At 34.6% G+C, this 22,355-nt stretch overlaps 4 protein-coding genes and 1 pseudogene across 4 annotated transcripts; 3 read left to right on the top strand and 2 right to left on the bottom strand.

Annotated features, from left to right (window-relative positions):
- Positions 1 to 662: 662 nt before the first annotated feature.
- LOC108821076 (cytosolic sulfotransferase 1) lies at positions 663 to 1,936 on the top strand. The gene has a single exon (XM_018594121.2). The coding sequence runs from the start codon at positions 756 to 758 to the stop codon at positions 1,734 to 1,736; it is 981 nt and encodes a 326-aa protein (XP_018449623.1). The 5' UTR covers positions 663 to 755; the 3' UTR covers positions 1,737 to 1,936.
- A 5,998-nt stretch (positions 1,937 to 7,934) lies between these two features.
- LOC108852562 (disease resistance protein SUMM2-like) lies at positions 7,935 to 11,215 on the bottom strand. The gene has a single exon (XM_056992224.1). The coding sequence runs from the start codon at positions 11,088 to 11,090 to the stop codon at positions 8,424 to 8,426; it is 2,667 nt and encodes an 888-aa protein (XP_056848204.1). The 5' UTR covers positions 11,091 to 11,215; the 3' UTR covers positions 7,935 to 8,423.
- A 209-nt stretch (positions 11,216 to 11,424) lies between these two features.
- LOC108820833 (uncharacterized) lies at positions 11,425 to 13,172 on the top strand. The gene is made up of 2 exons (XM_018593845.2): positions 11,425 to 11,762; positions 12,211 to 13,172. The coding sequence occupies exons 1-2, from the start codon at positions 11,452 to 11,454 to the stop codon at positions 13,049 to 13,051; spliced, it is 1,152 nt and encodes a 383-aa protein (XP_018449347.1). The 5' UTR covers positions 11,425 to 11,451; the 3' UTR covers positions 13,052 to 13,172.
- Positions 13,173 to 18,231: 5,059 nt separating this feature from the next.
- On the top strand, positions 18,232 to 20,676 carry LOC108823033 (glyceraldehyde-3-phosphate dehydrogenase, cytosolic). The gene is made up of 10 exons (XM_018596261.2): positions 18,232 to 18,360; positions 18,462 to 18,491; positions 18,575 to 18,675; positions 18,967 to 19,082; positions 19,171 to 19,270; positions 19,421 to 19,567; positions 19,661 to 19,721; positions 19,815 to 20,055; positions 20,160 to 20,243; positions 20,351 to 20,676. Exons 1-10 carry the CDS (start codon positions 18,357 to 18,359, stop codon positions 20,481 to 20,483), a joined length of 1,017 nt encoding a protein of 338 aa, XP_018451763.1. The 5' UTR covers positions 18,232 to 18,356; the 3' UTR covers positions 20,484 to 20,676.
- Positions 20,677 to 20,765: 89 nt separating this feature from the next.
- The window catches only part of LOC108819677 (pentatricopeptide repeat-containing protein At5g56310-like), an 8,347-nt pseudogene continuing 6,757 nt past the window's right edge, over positions 20,766 to 22,355 (bottom strand).

The raw sequence follows: 22,355 nt of genomic DNA, 5'->3' as shown, positions 1-22,355 counted from the left end.
CGTCAATTATACACTAGCCAAATAACTTTCAGAAAGGTTTATTCATGAATCACTTATCATCTTCTCACATTCCTCAAAGCTGAAGAGCAAGTGGGATTGAGATCTTTCTCAATATAATTATACATAGTAATTTATATTTTATTTTATATAAAATGTTGATTTATTGCATTCATAAATTATTTTCTAATAAGTTCTATTATTTACGAAAATAAATATTAATATAAATTTTATATAAATTAATTTAAATATCTACAATATTTTCGATTATTTTTATCCACTTTCACCATTCACACATATAACATTAGATCTACTAGATCCGCATTTGTACTGTTAAATCCACTTGATCCATTTTTATTCCATTGGATCCGCAACATTCGATCCATTTTTTCCTTTCAAAACCTAAATGTCTCATTTTTTGTCGTTCATCTGTTTCTTAAAGCTAAAATCTAATCACATAACTAATAGATAACATAATATTAATATTAAATTGAGAACTCCATTTGAATTTCGACACGGATGGAACTGCTAAAATAGGCAGTGGTCCACATACCAGTAATAGTGGGCATGTTCTTACAAGAGAAATAATAGTGTGCTAAAATAGTCAGTGGTCCACATACCAAGACATCCAGCTGTAAATTATCTTTGCATTTGGAGATAGGCAGTGACCACCCACCAAAACATCCAGCTATAAATTGTGATATTTGCATTTGGAGAAAATCATAAATTTTTTGTAACCACAAAAACTCACAAAAAGAATGAGCGAGAAGGAGCTCCCCGACCACTTGAGAGAAGACTACTTGAGCGAAGAAACCAAAACATTAATCTCTGCACTTCCTTCAACCAAAGATTTTCTAGGGAAGCTGTACAACTATCAAGGATGTTGGTACTACCCCAACACTCTCCTAGGAGTCCTGAATTTCCAGAAAGGTTTCACGCCTCAAGAAACCGATATAGTCATCGCTTCTTTCCCTAAATCCGGCACCACTTGGCTCAAAGCTCTCACAGTCGCTCTCCTTGAGAGATCGAAGGACAGTTCTTCTGATGTTCCTCATCCTCTTCAATCCGATAACCCTTATGGTTTGGTACCCTTCTTGGAGACCAATGTGTATCTCAATTGCTCAACACCTGACCTGACCAAGTTCTCATCTCCGAGGCTGTTCTCGACTCACATGCCGTTACGTACGCTTCAAGTACCCTTCAAGGACTCTCCATGCAAGATCGTGTACGTGTGCAGGAACGTGAAGGACGTGTTGGTATCACAATGGTATTTCAGGTGCGCTTATCTACAAAAAGAAGCAGACAAAAGCCTTCTCGAGTCTTCGTTAGATTCATTGTGCAGTGGAGTTGGCTGTTTTGGACCCTTTTGGGAAAATGTATTGAGCTATTGGAGAGGCAGCTTGGAAGATCCCGAGCATGTTCTCTTCATGAGGTACGAGGAAATGAAGTCAGATCCCGCTGCTCAGGTCAAGAGACTTGCAGAGTTCTTGGGTTGTCCGTTCACAGAGGAAGAAGAAGAGGGCGGATCTGTGGACAAGATCTTGGAACTTTGTTCTCTGCGTAGTCTGAGCAGCATGGAGATTAACAAGACAGGAAAAACCTCGAACAATGTGCATTATTCTATTTTTTTCCGCAGAGGAGAAGTGGGTGATTCAAAGAATCATCTGACTCCAGAGATGGAAAACAAAATCGACATGATCATTGAGGAAAAATATAAAGGCTCCGGTCTGAAATACTGAGTGATGTGTGTGCAGATTTGCGCTTTCCTTTATTGAATATGTAATAAAAGGGAATACATTATTGATGAGTGATTTGTGCTTTCCTTTAACGGAAAAGGTTATTATGAATGTCAACTTGCTTTCAACGCTTTCCTCTAGTTCTACCAAATATATGTGAAATTATATTTTTTTTTTTGATTAATGAATTTGATTTGATTTGTTATCTATTTTTATTTGGTCCAAAAATATAGATATTCGATTCTCACTAAATCAAATTCGAACAAATTTTTTAAAAAAGCAAATTATAAATGCTAAAAACATGAAATTATTGCTTCGTATCGCTTTTGACATTTATTCTCTGTACACTCAACGGAAAATATAATGACGCAACAAAACTCTAAAACTCAATCAAGTATTCCTTTTTTTGGGATAATGCAACAGGCTCGTTCAATTTAAGAATGTCTCATTGTCTTGACTAAAACGTACAATTCAACGCTTTCCTGAACTCTTATCGCAAAAACATGATTCATGCTTTTGTCTAGGGCTGGGCAAAAAATCCGAACCCGAAAAATCGAACCGAACCCGATCCGAAAAAGTAGCACCGAACCCGAACCGAAATTGATTAAATATCCGAATGGGTTCAAAATTTCGGTATTTAAAGAACCGAAACCGAACCCGATCCGAACCGAAATATTTTGGATACCCGAATGTATCCGAAATAAATTTATATACTTAAATATATACATTATTTTTATATATAATGTATATTAAAAATATTAAAAATATATAAGATACCTTTGAGCTTTCCAAAATACTCGGAAAATATATGCAAATAGTGAAAAGTAAATGTTTAAAATAGATAAAGTATACTGAAAATACCAAAATAGTTAAATATCTATTGATTCTTTATCCAAATATTCAAAGAAAACCAATCTATATGTTAAATTAAGGTATTTTGACATATATGTTATGAAAATTTATATATAATATATTATCTTTCTTATAGATTTTGAAAATTTAAAGTATATAATGAATTTTGAAAATTTAAAAATATTTTAAATGGGTTATCCGAACCCGAACCGAACCCGCAGAGATCCGAACCGAACCCGAACCGAAATTTAGAAATATCCGAATGGGGCTGAAATCTTTGACCCCGAAAACCCGAAACCCGAATGGACTGAACCGAAACCCGAATGGGTACCCGAACGCCCAGCCCTACTTTTGTCAAAAAAAAAAAAACATGATTCATGCATATCATCACTCTATCATTAACAGTTCACTTCAAGAATGTACGATTCTCTTACCCAATACCCAATTTCCAGCTGATTCTCTTGATTCATCTGAGTTGTTCAGGTACATCAAAAAGCGCTTTGAATATGGTAATTATGTTGTTGTTTTATTTGATCTTATTGTCTATTAATTTCAATCCCTCTCTTATTATAAGCTTAGAATTAATCTTTGTGTATCCTAAAGGCTTTTTTTGAGGTCACTATGATCAAACTAGCCATTAAGCAAATTGTGGTTTCAATTAACATTGCAACCAAACTTTCATTTTTATTAATGACTAGAATAAGACATGCGCCTTGCGCATGGTGAATTTATACGAAAATTATTTAAGAAATATTGTACGGAAAAAAAAATTTGTATTCTTAATCGAGTTAATATTTTTGGTCCTTAATTTTTTTTTAAAAACCTTTTTTGTTAATTATATAATTTGTTTACTGATGAACTGATTCAATTTTAAAAAATATTCTAAGTCAATAAATCACTTATCTCATATAACCTAAAGTTTAGGCCGAAAATTCTCAGACCTACTATTTGGTTATAATGAAATTATGTCAGCTCAATTTATATAATGATTTAGATATTTAAAATTTAATTATGGTTTTAAGAAGTTTACGTTCACATACCAATCATATTTATCTCCAATATTTTTCTCTTTTTATGTCAGTTTCTCATTTTTTTATTATTACTCGATATAAATATTGATTTTGGAGTTTATTCTTATTTTTTGTTTGACCTGAGATTTAGAAATGTTTAAGATTTAAATTGTCAAAGAGATATATACTTAGGTTAAGATCTGCGTCTTGTGCAGAATAAATATTTTATGTTTATTACTTATTTTATGTTTTTCTGCATATTATGAAATAATTAAAAAAATAATATATATTAAATAACTAAGAAATCAGTTATTATTATGTAATAAATTGGCGTGTACAGATAATTTAAACGATTACTATTGTTTGTTTGCAATCATTTTAGGGTAAATATATCAAAGTAATCAATTTTATCTATGTATATATATGTATAATTAAATTTAAATAATATTAACATAGATATATAGTATATTATTAATATGAATATTTATTAAATGAAGTTTCTACTCGTATAATTTTATGATTATTTGCATATTTTTGTAACAAAAGTATAGTTTAATAATCCTTGATGCTCAAGGTTTGTGTTACTGCCAAGCAGTAGATACACACATCTATCTTATTAAAACAGAAACATTCTGTTGGACCTAACATTTATTTTGTAAGTTTTTAAATTAAATACACATTTATACTTTATAGTTAAACATACATTAAATCACTAATGTTCCTTTCTTTATACTATTATCCATGTTCCCAAACAATATACTTATTTCTTTATACTACTATCAACGTTTCCAAACAATATACTTATTTCTTAAAAAAATGTTCAAAAAAAAAATATACTTATTTCTTTATACTACTATCAATGTTTCCAAACAATATATTTTTATACTACTATCAATGTTTTCAAATAATACAATAATTAATCTTAATTATTTTATATCTATTATTTTCTCTTTAAATTTTTCGTAGAAACGTCATAATTTCATAAATTTCAAAATAGTGAACTTTAAAATTTCGATTATAAGATTACAAATTATGAAACTATTACAATTTAAATCCAATTAGATTATATATCGGTTATCCATCAGTTCAATCGGTTAGTTTCGGGTTTTAGTGATTTTTAATATGAATATTTTAGAAACATAAATTGAATTGTCAGATCTTCGGATTAACCGGTATAATCACAATCGGGTTGAATTTAAAAATACTGATTTAAATGCAAAAATATTTTAAATACACACTCTTTAAAAATTACCAAAATATTTGTTAAATTATTAGTGAAATTTTTCATCGTAAAATATTCCGCGCTTCAAAAGCGCGGGTCAAAATCTAGTCTAATCTATTAAAATTGAAGTACAAATAGTACTTGACCCTAAATTTTGCACAAAAATTACAAGGATATGCCACTGATCTAAACACTGCAGTTTTACGCATTCATTAAAACATTAACTTCGTACACCAATAAAATCGTTTAACTTTTTAGGCTTTGAGGCCCAACAATAATGAACTCGCTTGAAACTGTAACTTCTGCAAAGCTTATAATTAAACAATCTACGGGTCAGTCCGTAAGGATTTTCTTTTAAATAACTTTTCAGTTTTTTTATCATGTGTATATTATCTTAAAATCCACACGAGGCCGGAAGGCTTACAACAAGAAAAATATAATTTTAATGTAATTCTGCTTTTATAAAATATAAGACGAGTTGTGCGGGTCTTATTGAATATTACATATTACATATCAAAACATAAAAAAAATTTGACGTCAAAAAAAAACATAAAAAATATTTTTATAATAGTATTATCAAACACGCCATTTAAACAAAATATATTTATATAGTAAATAACTTCAAAATTTCGACTTATATAAACCCAATTTAAATCTAAAAACCGAATCAACATCCGCGCGGGTGCGCGGGTTAAAACTCTAGTTAATATTATGAAGTAAATTTTGTACTAAATGATTCATAATTAGCGAACATATTGGGAACCTTGTACTTAGAAAAAATATCTAATGAGGAGGCATGAAGATCGCATCATTATGATTTTTTAAAATTTGCCTGAAAAAATCAATGTTCTTGGGAACCAAATTTTGTCTTTAATAGATCATTCCTTTTACTGAATTCTCGAATAATTCCTTTTATAGGACAAATTAAATACATGATTGAAATTGCCGTTATGTGAGTTGACCTTCCACTACTTATTTTTTTTACATTAATACATCATTCCCTTTTGTGTAAAAAAAAAGTTCGTGGATAAGCAAAAAGAATTTTACTGTAAAAATTCAAAAAAAAATTCTGAAGTATAGTGAGGTGAATAGGAATCAATTAGAACACTTCAATTATATTAATAGCAATTCTAAATGATAGGTATCTTATATATGCGAGTACTTTGATTGAGTTGGTTTTTGGTGAACGATGAGTCTGTCATAGTGATCTCTGTATCAAGTTTTTTTTTCTTTTTTAAGAAAATCTCTGTATCAAGTTAATACATTTTCTTGAGTTTGTTTTGTAAATGAAACTAATTTTGAAAAGCCCATTGTAAGTATTATTTTGGATATGAGTATTGTGTAAAGCAATGTTAATTATTTCGAAAGTGTTTGTTCACGGTGACATGTAACTTTTCAAATAACACATGTATGATGTATATGCAATAGGTAATATCAATGGCATTTTTTGTAAATATTCTAGTAATAAATGGGTTTTTAATTTAGGATTGTAAGAATGCATATTAAGCTGACACATCAGCATAATGGCAATTTTGTTAATAACTTACATATTTAAGATTTATTATTAAAATTGCTTCTCCTTTAATAAGAAAATGGATATTTACAATTTAACCCAAAAAAAGAAAAAAAATTCCACTACATACACTATCTTCAACCTTTTATTTCTATATTGAACACTATCCCTAAAGCATGATTCATGCATATCATCACTCTATCAGTAACAGCTCATTGTTCTTTTTGTGTCATTTTGTGTTTAAAAAAAATAAAAATAAAAATTATATCTTATATAATTATCATATATAAATGTCACAATATACAATCTAATGACTAATGGTTCATTTTTGTGCTGGGGAATAATATGTGATTTCTCTGGTTATAAGAAAAATAGTGTCTCGTGTCCTTCATTCCATTCATCAATTGGTAACTAACATTTCATTTTGGCTAGTAGGTGTACTACTACTCAATTTGGACACTGGGCACATTATGAATACATTAAGTAAACATTTTTGTTCTATCTAAAACATTTTAAATAGGTAATACGAGCCAAATACATCCACGTAAATGCCTACATACCATTTGCAAGTTTCTACCTCAATAATTCTATCAACAACCAATAGTTGACAATTTGACATGATTTTTTTATAAAAATAAACTATATATATAAATCAACCCGAAAACGGAAATTTTAGATCCGGTTACAAGCCCAATTCGAACAAAAGCTCCTAAGTCGATGTATTAAAAAAGCTGTTGTGCTTTACAAGAATCCAAAACTATAGCTGACATGATTAGTTGTTGCGTTTTACAAGAATCCAACACTATAGCTTTATAAAATCTTTTGGCCTGTGATACTGTATGATATAATTTATCTTGAAACAAAGGTATAGATTTACTTCTCAACTTGATATGTTGATAACTTTATGTTGAACCCTTGTTATGGTAATATGCAGAATATTAGACTGTTTAGCATATCTAGAGTCTAGACCATTTTTTAAAAATATTGGCAAAAACAGAAGAATAAAGTAAGTTCATTATTTAGTCAATAATTGAGCTTACAAATAACTTTTCTACCTTAATCATAAAAAAGCATCGAACCACCAAGAAAGAGCACAAACAACAGCTTGTGTGAGAGAGTTAAGACATTGATCCCACAGCTTGTGTTATCTAGCAAGTGGAGAAGAAACAAACGGTCAACACTCACTGATACTGTGTTTGATGAGAAATGTGCCCCTTTCTTGCGAGTGATGGTGGCTGGGAACAGTCTTGTCGGTTTCTTCTTCACATCCACAAGTTTGAGCTTTTTCCGGTGTGTCGGACTTTGTAAACTTCCGGATCCTCACATCGTGGGTTGATTTAATTAATATAATATATATATTTTTTAAAAAAGTTGAGCTTTCCACTTCTTGCATTGTCGTCCAGACATTGATCAGTGTCTGCTAGTATTTTTGAGGAATGTGATCACCGAGTTTGAATCTAGAGTTAATAGAAACTAATTAAAGACTTCTTTCGTCAAGTCTCTTTAACTCGTGTGATCACTCTAAAAAATTCTATAAAATTCAATCATAAATGTTTCTGATGTATATGTATCGTTTTAGTTGTAAAAATCAAATGATATTTTTTTGGAAGATATCACTATAAATATTACTTAAGAAAACAAAGTTTAAACTTTTTTAACGGCCATTTTTCATTTTTTCATATAAAACATGATTAGTGTACTGAAAGAAATAAGTCTTAGTTAAAGAAATGGCGAAACTTTCTTTCCTTATTGAACCCAGGACAACTTCTGCAGGCAGAACATGGAGCAGAACAGAGAACACATCTACATATACACTAGTTTTAGCTAAAGCAGTATCTTCATGTTCTATGGAAGCGAGCTGGTTCTGTATACGTTGTGGAGCACGATCAAACTTAGCAAACTGCAAAGGGCAACACACCAATTATTGCATCTTGTTTGGTCAAATGCACCAAGACTGTTTGATTTCTTGCTGATTTGATTCTGAAATCATGTGAAAAGCTTGTCCATCTTGAAGTGCTTCTCCATTAAAAAAAGTAATGTCTATCTTCTCCCTTGTCATTGAAATTATTGTACTGCTTCGACTCTTAAAGTTTCTACCGCACATAGGTAACATGCCATTCAGGTCCAAAGAACTTGAAGAAAGGTAAGAAACGGAGTCTAGTGGCTTCATCATCCCACTCAACCCTTTGAAACCATTCTTCCTCTTTGTATTTAATAACAAACTCTTCAGACCTGAAGACACTTTGAGAATCCAACGGGAGCTTCCTCAGCTCTGGACACTCTGTTACGTGGATTGTCTTTAGGCATGGAAAAGACAGAGGCACCCAATATATGCTCTTCAACGTAGCTAGATTATGTAAGCGCAGACTCTCTAGTTTCTTGAAAGGAATGATATTAACGCTCATAGCTTTCTCCCGGCTTATTATTTCTTCTACTAGTTCTGAGTCTAGAACCATGAGACTAGTAAGGTTCGGAGCAAACAACAGCCACGTTAGATCCTTCAGACCATTGCAGCTACTAATATGCACACTAGAGAGGTTTTGGAAGCCTTGAGTTAATGATAAAGTCTTCCACTCTGCCTTTATCTCCCACATTCCACACTTCCTTATGATGACTTTGCGGAGACTATCCATACATGGCAAAGCCAACACTCTAGCTGATTCTTCCTCCTCAAGCCCTCTAAGTACTAAAATTTGAAGACATCTCACCAGCCTGGGAGCATATAACAACTTCTCCACAACCAAACTCGACTTGATACTTATGTTAAGAACCTGTAAATGCTCCAAGAGCTGCAACTCCTCCATTAAGCTCATGTCTAGCGACATTTTAGACTCTAGTATTTGCAGTTTCCTCAAACTAAACAGTTTTGATACCCCTGAAACACTCCTAAGTCTCTTCATGTAGTCCAGCCTCAGATGTATTAGCTTTTTCAACTCTTGCAAGCCAAGAGGTAGCCGCCTTATGTATGTCCATGACAAGTCAAGATAGCGCAAAGAAACCAGCTCTGATATTTGTTCCGGCAGCTTACGGAGACTTGAGTTCCCTGAAAGATCCAGGACAACGAGCATTGGGATACACCGGAAGAAATCAGCCGAGATATGTATCAGCGAATCGTTTTTCTGAAGGAAGAGAGTTGTGAGTTTCGAGCACTCAGGGCTGCCAGAGACTATCTCAATCTCATTTTCCATGAGGGACATCCTTGTCACGCCACTCCAGTTCTTGATTCTTGGTATCTCGCGTAACCCGCCTCTTGCTTGCACAACACATTTTTCTTTATCCTTCCCAAGATCAGATGATATCCAGAGAGCCATCTCCCGGACCACGTCATGCATCTTCACTTGTTCTTTATTGATTGCTTCCTCTAGCAGCAAACATGCACGGACAAGTATACCAATGATCTCATAGCCTCGGCTTAATGCTATTTCTCTACTCCCGTTCTCATCTAGGAACCCCTCACATATCCAGTAGTCTATCAACCTCTCTTTCTCCATACGGTAATCTTCAGGAAACAAAGAGCAATACAGGAAGCATGATTTCACCTGTTCCATGTTTAAATGATCGTAGCTATACTTCAAGATCGAGAGAACTTGGTCTTCCATGCCAGAAAACTCTGAACTCAAAACGTTAATAGCAGTACGCCATTCTTGTTCCGTTCTTTTGCATGCCATGGTTTCGCCAATAACGTTAAGTGCCAATGGTAGACCACAGCATTTTTCAGCGAGCTTTCTTGCCAGACAAGGAATGTCCGGATGGCCTTTCAATGTGTTTTCTCCAACTTTCTTTTTAAACAGATCCCAAGCTTCTTCTGGTTCTAGACAATGAACTTGGATAGGGTCATCAACCCCCATGCGCCCACACACTTCTCTAGAACGAGTGGTGAACGCTACTTTGCATCCGTTTTGTCTGCTCGGATGCGGGACTCCGACCGCTTTCAAGTTCATTTTCTCCCATATATCATCCAGCAACAGCACAAACTTTTTGCTCCTGAGGACATTGTGTATCTCAAGGGCTCTCTGGTTCACATCTTTCTGGTCCCATTCCTCTTCTCCATCAAGGCCTAGCTTCTTGGCGATGTCTCCTTGAATCCTACGGATCTCTGGAGTTTTAGACACCACAACCCATATCACTACCTCGAAGAAGCCGCCGCCACGTGTTTCATAAAACTTGTTGTTGAGCTGTGTCAGAAGAGTGGTTTTGCCTACTCCACCCATGCCATACATACCCACAATCTCCACTCCTTCTTCCATTAGATGAGTCCATACTCTTTCGAGCATCTTTTCTTGACCAACGATGGTCGGTTGAACAGGCATCTCATCCACCTTATCCACCGAAACCGTCTCAGTCACCTCAGGAAATTCGCATTGAGAGCTCAGACTCTCAACCTCCTTCAGCATCAGAACAACCCTTTTCCCATAAAGATAGCTCAATCTCACATTTCTAGAGCAAAGCCCACAGAGACACAGCCTTTGAAGCTCAGTGTCATTAGTCCTAAGCAGATCATTGAATTTGTTCTCGGTGTTGAGGACGTTAGTAAGCCATACCTGGACCAGAGAAAGCCTTTCACGACGTCCTGTAAACTCTTCTCGGCAAACCCTTCTTTGCACATCATCCCGCTTTGCCTTGAGCATTTCTATGCCTTTCTGCAGAGCAGCTAGATTCTCTGAAAGGCTGTATATATAACTCCCCTGAGTGCAAAGACATTGAGAGACTTGATTCACCACTTGGTCACATGGCATGGAGATCGAGAATAAACCTCCCATTATATTGCAGCAAAGAGAGAGAGAGAGAGATTCAGAAGAAAAAAATCAGAAGCTGAGCCCCCTAGTGAGAGACAATTATTAACAAGAATGAGTAGATAAGAACACACAACCGTATGTTGAAAGTTTCAACCACCCATGGTTGGAAAATAATGCATTGTGGAAAAAAATATAGACTTTTTCTATGATAGGTTTGTGAAACCAAGTCAAGGTCATAACTTTGGAGTCTAACTCAAGATCTTTGAAAAGTCTTTAAACAATAACTTGTAAAGTTAGCTTACGTCTTTATCCCTAAAGTCCATGACGCCTCTCTATATAAACAGATAATTAATATCTCTTTAATTTCTCATTCATCACCTTAAAGATGTATGTTACAAGGCATCTCTCGGAATACCAGAGAAACTCGTCACAATCGTTGCCGGAAGGTCCAAACTCAGGCGTACTTGTGATTCAAGATGAAGAGTCGAAACCGACTTGTTGCTTCGGATCTTGCTACGATGGTGAACTCAGAGGCTTGCCGTTCCCACAGAACGCAAAGCTGACTGTGACTTACAGAACCGGAACTGGTAAAAACAGGCGCAGTTACCATGACCCCGTTCTGTTCATTCCGGTTCCTGGACAGCCTCTGTTTTTGAACCGTTATTATGTCATTAAACGCCGTGGGAAGCACTCAGGGTATGTTACGACCAATAATTTTTGAATTATTTTATCTATATTTTGGTTGATGAAAATAGATTGTAGCATTGTTTGGTTCGGTTTAATGTTTTTAATATTCTCTCCGTTTCAATTTATATAATGTTTAGAAATTTTTTTTTCTAGCAAAATAAATGATGTTTTCACTATTTTATATAAAATTTAATATTATCTAAAATTTGTGACCAATTACAAAATTTTGCTTTTTTATTGTTTGAATTGTTTTTGTTTAATACTATTTTTATATAGCTAAGATACATTGTATAAAAATTGTATTTTCTTAATATTTGTACAAAAACTTTAATATCAACTAAAATGAAATAAAGAGGGTAAATTTTGAGGTTTTCAATACATTTACTTTTGATATATCGAAACTGAAAGACCTGACTTGCGCAACAAGATTCCTTAAATCCTAATTATTTTCTTGCAGAGGAGCTACGGCAAGTGCAAAAGAAGAAGACAGAGTCCCCTGCTGCTTTTGCTTTAGCTACATTCCTGAAGCTAAGCCACAAGAAGCAGATCCTTATGATATATACCAACAATTCGAGATCCATCAACGCAGAGCATTATCTTGCTATAACACAGCCATTTCTGTTGCTCCTAATGGGATACCACCTGAGTTCCTTAAAAGAAAGTATTGGACCGTTGAGTACTCGAACTCTCAAGATTTTGGTTTGAGAGATGATGCAAAGGGAATCAACGCTGAGCTTCGTTCTGAGCTTCCCAATGATGTGAATACAAGCGTTGTGGTAGGAAAATGGTATGTTCCTTTCATATTCGTGAAAGAAGGAGACGCAAAGGAGCAGATGAAAAACTCAACTTATTACAGCATGACTCTTAAACAAAGATGGGAAGAGGTTTACTCATGTAGTTACAACGAAGCAGAAAGTGAGGTTGTAGTTGATGTCGAAGTAGATACAGAAGTGGTGAAGCTTGATGGAGAAGTAACCAATCTGAGGGAGACAAGAGCTGATGGAGTTGTTTGGTTTAGTGTCTTAAGGGATGAGAGACAAGACAAGAAGATAGGTCTTGGGTCAGTGGTCGTGGAGAGGATTAAGTGGGAAGAGGAGAGGTTCGGGTGGTTAAACAAAGGCGATGAAGTAAGGTCTAGCATTAAGAGAACAGAGAGATTCGAAGGCGGTTCATCACAGTGGGAGAGTTATAAATGCTATGTATTGGTAGAGAGCTTTGAATTAAAGAGAATGGATGGGAGTTTGGTGTTGACATATGAGTTTACACATGTTGATAAGTTGAAGAGTAAGTGGGGTTGAGTTTATTCAGCTTATTTGTGTGTCATGTGTGCAACTTATGGTGTGTTTAATTTAATGAAAGCTCTTCTATATTCATGTAAACTCTGTATAATGAATAATCTAGAACTGGTTTGAATAGTTATCTTGCTTGGGTGTAGTAGAAAACGATAATACAAAAACAAAACCTCTCTCTACAACAAAAACAGCTTTTATGATGCACTCTTCTGCTTTCTTCCAACCGCTTCCATGTGGCCTCACGTTTTGCATCAACTTCAGGTTCTTTTGATTCATTATCTCTAAACTTAGCAAGACATTCTTTGAAGAAATCTCTGGATCAATTTCATTAAATATCTTCTGCACGTTCAGCTTCATGCTTTGAACAGTATGGTTCCAATGCTTCTTAGCTTTTCTCTCCAGCGCAGGGAGAATGATAGGAAGTATATAACTTTTTGGTTCGGTATTATTAGATTCTCGATCTGATCATTGTTCCATAAGAACAAAGCTCTTTCTGCAACCTGCAAAATATTAAAAAGCACTCAAACCTTTTTGTTCTTTCATGATACAATAAGAAAACTGGGTGATACATACATATAAGTCGGATTAGTATTTGCTTGATACTTAATTTTATAATACGTTTCTCTATTAGATGGTTTAGTTTGGTTTTTATAATTGCAAAAATTTAAGATAATTGTGTCAATTTTCAGGGAGAGTACATGTCCTTGTCCATCTCTAGAGCAGGTTTGAGCTAGTCATGGTGATCAGAAAGTTAGGTTAGCAGTCGATTGAATGTCTGAATCAATTTGGTGAGCGACAGCCTCAGAAGTTGTCTTTCTCACTATCAAATACTATCTTTTGTGCCATTTGTTTTATTAACTTTAGATTGAATGTAGTAGGGGTGGGCAAAAAAACCGAACCGAACCGATCGAACCGAACCAACCGAACCGAAACCGATTCGAACCGAATCAAAGTCTATTATCAAACAGTTAGGTTTAAGATTTTCCCAACCCGAACCAACCGAACCGAACCCGATCCGAACCGAACCACGTTGAACCGAACCAAACTAAACCGAACCCATAACCAATGTGCATATTAGCAATATACAATATACTAAAATGCTAAGACTAAAGTTATTGTTAATTTTATTAAGGATTTTTTTTTTAGTTTTCTATTTACTTTAGTTAATTTTTGTTTGATGTTTATAATTTGTTAAAGTTTTTCTTTCAGTTTTACATTATATTTAGTTTATATAGTTTATTTTGTAGAGGTATTATTAACGATGTTTTTTTAATTTTCTATTTATTATAGTTAACTTTGATTTGATTGTGCTCTTATATATGTTTTGTGTTTCTAAAAGTTTTTTTGGGTTTTATATTGAATCTAGTCAACATAATTTAGTTTTTTATAATCGTCAACACGATGATTTTATGACCATGCGTTTGTGTTTTAAAACCGAACCGAATTCAAACCGAACTGAGTTCAAACCGAACCGAAACCGATCCAAACCGAACTAACTATGGTTTACTTTGGTTGGATAAATCATTGAACCGAATTAACCAAACCGAACCGAACCGGAACCGAACCGATAAAATAACCGAAGTGCCCACCCCTAGAATGTAGCACTTATGTCCTTATACATCTTATTGAATTCACAATTAGGCAGATCCACTATTTAGTCAAAATTGCAAAACAAACAAAATAATTTAATAAATGCAATAGTGTTGAGTTAATTGAAATGGTTAGTGAATGAATAAACCATAAAACAACTTATTTTATATCTAATCCATCATGCAAATGGACTAACATTGGCTCTAAGAAGATTTATGTGGATACGATTCAATTCATTAAAGTTTTCATCAATATTTTTTTGTCAATAGGTCTAAATCAATCTACCTCTTTTTCGTTCTTTTAAGAATACTTTGAATATCTAATTAAAAAATATATACTTTGAACAATAGTTTATTTTTGTTCTTTTGGATCGTTATTCAATGGGAAATTGGGTGAGATATCTCACCTAAACAAAAACTTATAATTCATTATGTAACCAAAATCACATCCTCTCTCTTCTTCTCTTTTTTTATCTCTCTCTAACTTCTTTCTACAAATAAGCCCTTATTCAATTACTCATAATATCGCAAACACTTCAAGATAAAATGAAACATTTAGGCAATAATATAAAATTTGGAAACAACAAATGGTAAATCAACAGAATAACTCAAAATGATCACACTAAATTTTTTAATTGGTTTTCAAGTAATGAAAAACATACAAGGCTAAATTATGAGAAATATTATCAAGATTATGTGAATTTTTAGGACAAACCAAACTGAATCAAATTATGAGAAGAAGTGAAGGAGAGAAAGGTTTATAAATAAAGTCATTTGCAAAATGAGGATATCGGATGTGCTATTTTTTCTCTGTAGACATAAATGCACTGTTTCCCAATCAGCTCGATTTTGGTAGCTCCAACCGCCGCCATATACGACATAGATCGCTCACCCTCTCCTCTGAAGACCACCACCGGGAATTTGGGCTGGAGATCGGTGGTGTGTACGAGCGTCGGACCCTCAAGTGTGTGAGAAGCGGTTGGAAAGAAACATGGAAAGAGTGGTCGAGAATGATGACAAACTTGAGGCTGCTTTACCACGGCATCGGGGTTTGGGATCACGTACGACGATGGCGGAGTCTTCTTGCTCACACCCTCCAAGACGATCTTCAAACCGGTTCGTATGACTTGCGCAGAAGTGTTCACCATGGTATCCTGCGCCACATGAACGTTTCTTTCTTTCATTCTATCATCACGTGTTTGTCTCCTTCTTTTTTTATTGCTAACCATTTTTCTCTTTAAAAAAGATGCAAAACATTGATTATAGGAGTTTTTCTATCTAAAAAAACACTTAAACCGATTAGAAAAAATACAAAACTAAGTTATGAGAAATATATCAAAATTATGTGAAGTTTTAGGACAAACCAAACTGAATCAAATTAAACTAACCAAGGTTAAATCAACCTAAATTAAACCATATTATATATTTAATCCAACCAGATAGAGTTTTCTCAATTCGAATGTTCAACCGTTATCAGTGGCCTGAGATAAAGTTGTGTTATCATACACGTAAGTCGTAAAATTTACTATTTTGTTGTTGATGATGATGTTTTGACAGCACTACTTTTTCTTTGAAATGTTAATTTTCTTTTGTTTACATTTATTAGATATAGTTTCACAAGTCCACCTAATTTTCATATTTGCCAAGAGATCACACGTAATTCCACAGTTTTTTTTGTAGTTTATCAATCACAATACTTTATGCAGTCAATATAATGGCAAGATCATGAATAATGATAAAAAAAATTATGTGGGGAATGTATGCTTATGTTGCAATTATTCTCCAAATTATAATTCATTTCTCTCAACACTCAACCGCATCTTCTTATTTTAAAACCATTACTAGATTAGGACCCGCCCTAAAAGGCGGAAATTGATTTGTCAAATTTCAATTAATAGTATATGGTATATATAATATGTGTATATAATATTATATATATTTTAAGGAACATTTATATATATATATATATACATATTAGACATATATATAATATTCTATTAAATATATATAGAATATAATAGTGTTATAATTTGTTTTGTACTTGTTATTAGTTTGTATTTAATCTTCTTTCATTTTTAGTATAATAGTTTGCCTTATCACACATTTTACCTTTTAACTTATACACATAGTTATGCCCTTTTTCAAAAAAAAAACTTATACACATAGTCTCGTAAAATGTAATATATAAATAAACATTTTTAAAAAATCTACTGACCATATGCCACCATTATTTGGTTGTTTGAACAAAAAAAATCATGTTCTTGCATAACTGTATATGTTGTGATATGATGTAGGTGAAGAGTAAATATATAGAAGTAAAGTTAGTGATACGAACATGAGCCTATGTTGGTCTATGCCACAATTATTTGGTTTTTGGAAGATCAATGAGCATAAACATACACGGTCTTTGTATGCTTACGTTGTAAATGAGTCGGATATTTTTTCTCTTATGTCTGGAATGATATGGAACTCGTTGATTTAAGAGTGGTTCAGTTTTATATGATCTAATTATATTAAGAGATTAACCAAAAGTATTATAAAAGTGTTACTGGTTAGGTTTAACTAATCTATGTTGGTTAAGATTTGGTTTAATTTAAGTTGGTAGGTTACATTGTATAAGAGGCATGATATATTCTAGCAACAACTATGAAAGAGTCCAAAATTTAAATGAGAACTTCAAATAGTAGATAATCCCTAAATTAATAGATTAGATTTTAAACACTAAATCAGAGAGGTTTTGTCTTTACCAATTACAAGGTGCATCATTTAAGAAGCTTGTAAATGTCATTCTCTAATAATTTGTGCTTATTGTCTCAACTCTCTAGATATTTTTATAATTTGATGTCTTATTTTATCAGATAGTGAGTTCTTATTGAGACACATGTAGATGCTCCACTTTGAAAGTTTTGGTAGGTCACATGAACGTGACAGCAAAACATAACTCACTCTATGCATGACTCTTGGCTTTTGCCAAAAGTCTCCTTCTTCTCCTCCTCTTATTTTTCTCTTTCGATTCTTTTTGTATTAAATGAAGCATATAAAAACTCGTTAATCTGGTAGAAATATGGTGATATGGATCCTACATTCTATAAATAACGAAAATGTTTTTAAATGTCAACAAATATATCATATAACTGTAAATGTATTTGGACACACGTGAACATAATACCGTCTAGTGAGTTTAACATAACTTAGATGTTGAATTAGTATATGGTCATATTATGTTATAAGTTATGACATCCGAATTCATATCTAAGAATGGACATTTCTGTTTAACTTTGGGTTTGATTAGAAATATGGATCTAATGATATGGTAAAATCTTAAGATAAACATAAATTTTTACTCCAAGTATTATTGAGGCTTACTCTGTTTCTCTATATAAAATATTGTTGTGTGCATCGGCCCGGCCCATAGTATCTGAGTTATAAACCTCGAATATTCCGCGCAGGCGCCATTAGTTTCCTCTAATTACTTCTTAATTCTACCATAAACGGTTGGCCAAATCAGTGGCAGAAACGGTAAATAATCTAAAAAGCAAAGGACGATCTGGTAACATTGAATACTGAAATCTGACCTGTCACCTTTTTACCCAAGAAAAAATCTCAGCCACTCGATCAGATTTCAATCTCCTCCTTTAAATAACCCTAAAGCCTCACCAAACTCTTCACTCACTTGACTATTCTCACATTCAGAACTTTTGCTCTCTCTCGACCACATCGCCATGGGTGAGTTTCTCTTCGTTCTCGATCTCTAATTTCTTCGTTGATACTGTTATGCTAGGGTTTCTAATCCGACTTTGCTTTTGTTTTCTGTATTGTTTGTGTAGCTGACAAGAAGATTAAGATCGGAATCAACGGTGAGTGTTTTGAATCGTTTTGAATAGGTTTTAGTTTACATCTGGTGAACCTGATTTTTTGAAATCTTCGTGAAATGGTTTAGGTTTCGGAAGAATCGGTCGTTTGGTGGCGAGAGTTATCCTTCAGAGGAACGATGTTGAGCTCGTCGCTGTTAACGATCCTTTCATCACTACTGAGTACATGGTGAGTTTTTACTCTCTCTCTCTCCTCTTCAATGTATAGCTAGTTCGATCTCGATTGGTTTAATATCTTTTCGATCTTTGATATGACGCGAGTCGTTATAGGTCTAATTTGTTGATCGTCTTTGATAATGAATCAAATCAAATTTTCACTAGTATACATGTCGTGTGCTATTTGTCACATAGGTTGTGAACCGGTTTGATGTGTTGATTATTTGCAACTTGGTTCGGTTAAACCGGATTGTTGATGTGTTGATTTGAGGATGAGTGTTCTGATTGTTTATGTTTATTGCAGACATACATGTTCAAGTACGACAGTGTTCACGGACAGTGGAAGCACAATGAGCTTAAGATAAAGGATGAGAAAACCCTTCTCTTCGGTGAGAAGCCAGTCACTGTTTTTGGCATCAGGTACATTCATATCTCGTTTGATATGTTCATATCTGTTTATAACTCTTCTCTTCTTGTGTTATTAATTTCTGGTGTCTTACTTCTGAAGGAACCCTGAGGATATCCCATGGGGTGAGGCCGGTGCTGACTTTGTTGTTGAGTCTACTGGTGTCTTCACTGACAAGGACAAGGCCGCTGCTCACTTGAAGGTTTAATTTTGCTTTTTTTTGTCTTGTGATATAAGAATTGTTATTTGTACGTTTTGTGGGTTATTTGATTTGTTTTGGTCTGGCTGTATAACTGTATTGAGAAGTCTTGTTTATAAGTTTTAATAATCTCAAATGTTTTTTTTGTTGCAGGGTGGTGCCAAGAAAGTTGTCATCTCTGCCCCAAGCAAAGATGCTCCCATGTTTGTTGTTGGTGTCAATGAGCATGAATACAAGTCTGATCTCAACATTGTTTCCAACGCTAGTTGCACCACTAACTGCCTTGCTCCACTTGCCAAGGTCTCTTTTTCTATTATCCTTTTATGTTATATATAGGAGTTTCAAGTATAATTACCCATTGTTGAATTTGAAACTTGTAATCTGTTTCTGCAGGTTATCAACGACAGGTTCGGAATCGTTGAGGGACTCATGACTACCGTCCACTCGATCACTGGTATAGATGAATTCATTTCACTACCTTTGATTCATTCTTTGACTTTTTTTTTAAAGTTATTAATTGCCTTTTGGTTTTGTTTGTGTAATTCAGCTACCCAGAAGACTGTTGATGGTCCATCAATGAAGGACTGGAGAGGTGGAAGAGCTGCTTCCTTCAACATCATTCCAAGCAGCACCGGAGCTGCCAAGGCTGTCGGAAAGGTGCTTCCACAGCTCAACGGAAAATTGACCGGAATGTCCTTCCGTGTTCCCACCGTTGATGTTTCAGTTGTTGACCTCACTGTCAGACTCGAGAAAGCTGCAACCTACGACGAGATCAAGAAGGCTATCAAGTAAGCTTTCAGTATATATATATATATATATATATCACTAGTTTCACATAGCTCTTGTAAGATGATAAGTTGATAACTAATTGGTATGTATTGGATTATTACAGGGAGGAATCTGAAGGCAAACTAAAGGGAATCCTTGGTTACACCGAGGATGATGTTGTCTCAACTGACTTCGTTGGTGACAACAGGTAACAAAACAATATCCACTACGCACTTTGAATTTACACAAATCTTCTAGTCTTTATTGGTAATGATTTGAAAACCAATGTGTTCATGTGATGTGTGTTTGTAACAGGTCTAGCATTTTTGATGCAAAGGCTGGAATTGCATTGAGTGACAACTTCGTGAAGCTGGTGTCGTGGTATGACAACGAATGGGGTTACAGCACCCGTGTTGTCGACTTGATCATTCACATGTCCAAAGCCTAGAGCGCCCAAGGGAAACAAAAGATTTCAAACGGTGTAATGGTGTCTGTCAGTTTTTTCGAATAAATTTTCTCGAGATCTAAAAACTCATCTTTTTCTTTTTGGTTTTAGCGATTCTCCTTCACGTGACGTGATAGGAATTTGTAAACCTTGTTTATTTCTTCACTGAAAACCCTTTGATACAAGTTTACTTTTATTGCAACGCATTCAAGATAAGCACAAACCGGCTCTAGTAGGGAACAGTGTCGGTTTGAGATTTGATCATAAGCCACACATATAACTCTAGAACTTCAGACCAGTACCTTTAACTTCAGTCCACACATATCCGTTGCTTGTGCCTGAAACTTCTCTGGAGATTTGAGTGCTTGGACAATGTGTATGTCGTACCAACATCCTTGGTACTTGAACAACTTGACACCATAGCAATCTATCACTGAAGGAAGCGATGAGATCAAGCTTTTGGTTTCTTCTTCCTCAATCCTCACTCAAGTTCCTTGGAATCTCTTTCGCATCCTTTTTTGTTTTTTTTGCCTCGAGATTGTTTACTTGCTGCAATCACACAAGATCACACACTACTTATAGGCTTTTATAGCTGTGCATGTGGCTTGAAAGCTCAGTCATAACCTCAATTTAATAGCGTGGTAGTTGCCAATAGTGTTTTCAAACCCGTGATTATATAGTTACAAAGAAGTCAATTCAACTTTGTAGTTGGACAATACACTAGTATCACAGAATGTATTGAAATCTTTCCGTATACCAACAAAGTGACCCCGAGATCTGTAATAAAGGCTTCATTGCAAGAGCAAGAGACTGCAAGAAGCACCCTGCTACCGAAGGGTAAGAGACATTATGATTTCTAGCAATTTGAAATTGACAACATAACAAATATTTCAACATAATCAAAGATCAAAACAAATGTTCTTGAAGTGGTTCTTCTTCATCATCACCAAGCAAGATACTGAAGTTCTTCAGCTCTCTCAAGATCCCCTGTAACTCCTCTGTTCTACGATGCTTCTCTCCAGAAGAATAAAACTTGACTAAACCATCATCGGTCTCAATCCAGCTAACACCTGCTTCTTTCTTAAAACCTGTGTCTCTCATAGCAACTTTTAGCCTCGCAGCATCATCAAATCTCCCAAGATCTCCATATATATTTGACAGCATCACGAAATTAGCCGGGTTTCTTGGCTCAAGCTTGACCAGCTCTTCATGAGCAAGCTCACCGACCTCCAACTTCTTGTAAACCTTCGAAGCTCCAAGCAAAGTGGCCCATATCACAGCATCAGCTTTCACCGGCATTTTGTTTATAAACTCAACGGCTTGTGTTAAAAGTCCAGCACGGGATAGTAAGTCCACCATACAACCACAATGCTCTATCTGAGGCGTTATTGAGAAATCAGTAAACATGGAGCTGTAATAAGCTAACCCATCTTCAACCAAACCCATGTGTCTACAAGCACATAGAACACCTACGAATGTTATCTTGTCAGGTCTAACTCCGCAAGTTCTCATCTCACGGAATAAATCTAAGGCCTCAGTGCCATGTCCATGTGCAGCTAAGCCGTTGATAACAGTATTCCAGCTTATCAAATCTCTTCTCTGTATCCCATTGAAGACTTCCATAGCCATCTCTATAGCTCCGCATTTTGCATACATATCAACCAAAGCATTCTTGAAGTTCACATTCACCTTATCATACCCAAGACTCTCTCCATGCTTATGTACCCGTTTCCCAAACTCGAAAGCTCCTAACTTCGCACAAGCTGATAACACTGAAGTCAAAGTCGCGTCGTTTGGAGTAACCTTCCCTTCATCTACCATTCTCTTAAAACAATCCAACACTTTATCAAGCCTCCCACCTTGAGTATACCCCTT

This window comes from Raphanus sativus, chromosome 8 (assembly GCF_000801105.2).
Source record: "Raphanus sativus cultivar WK10039 chromosome 8, ASM80110v3, whole genome shotgun sequence".
Lineage (NCBI taxonomy): Eukaryota > Viridiplantae > Streptophyta > Magnoliopsida > Brassicales > Brassicaceae > Raphanus > Raphanus sativus.
This window is presented reverse-complemented; position numbering and strand designations above follow the sequence as displayed.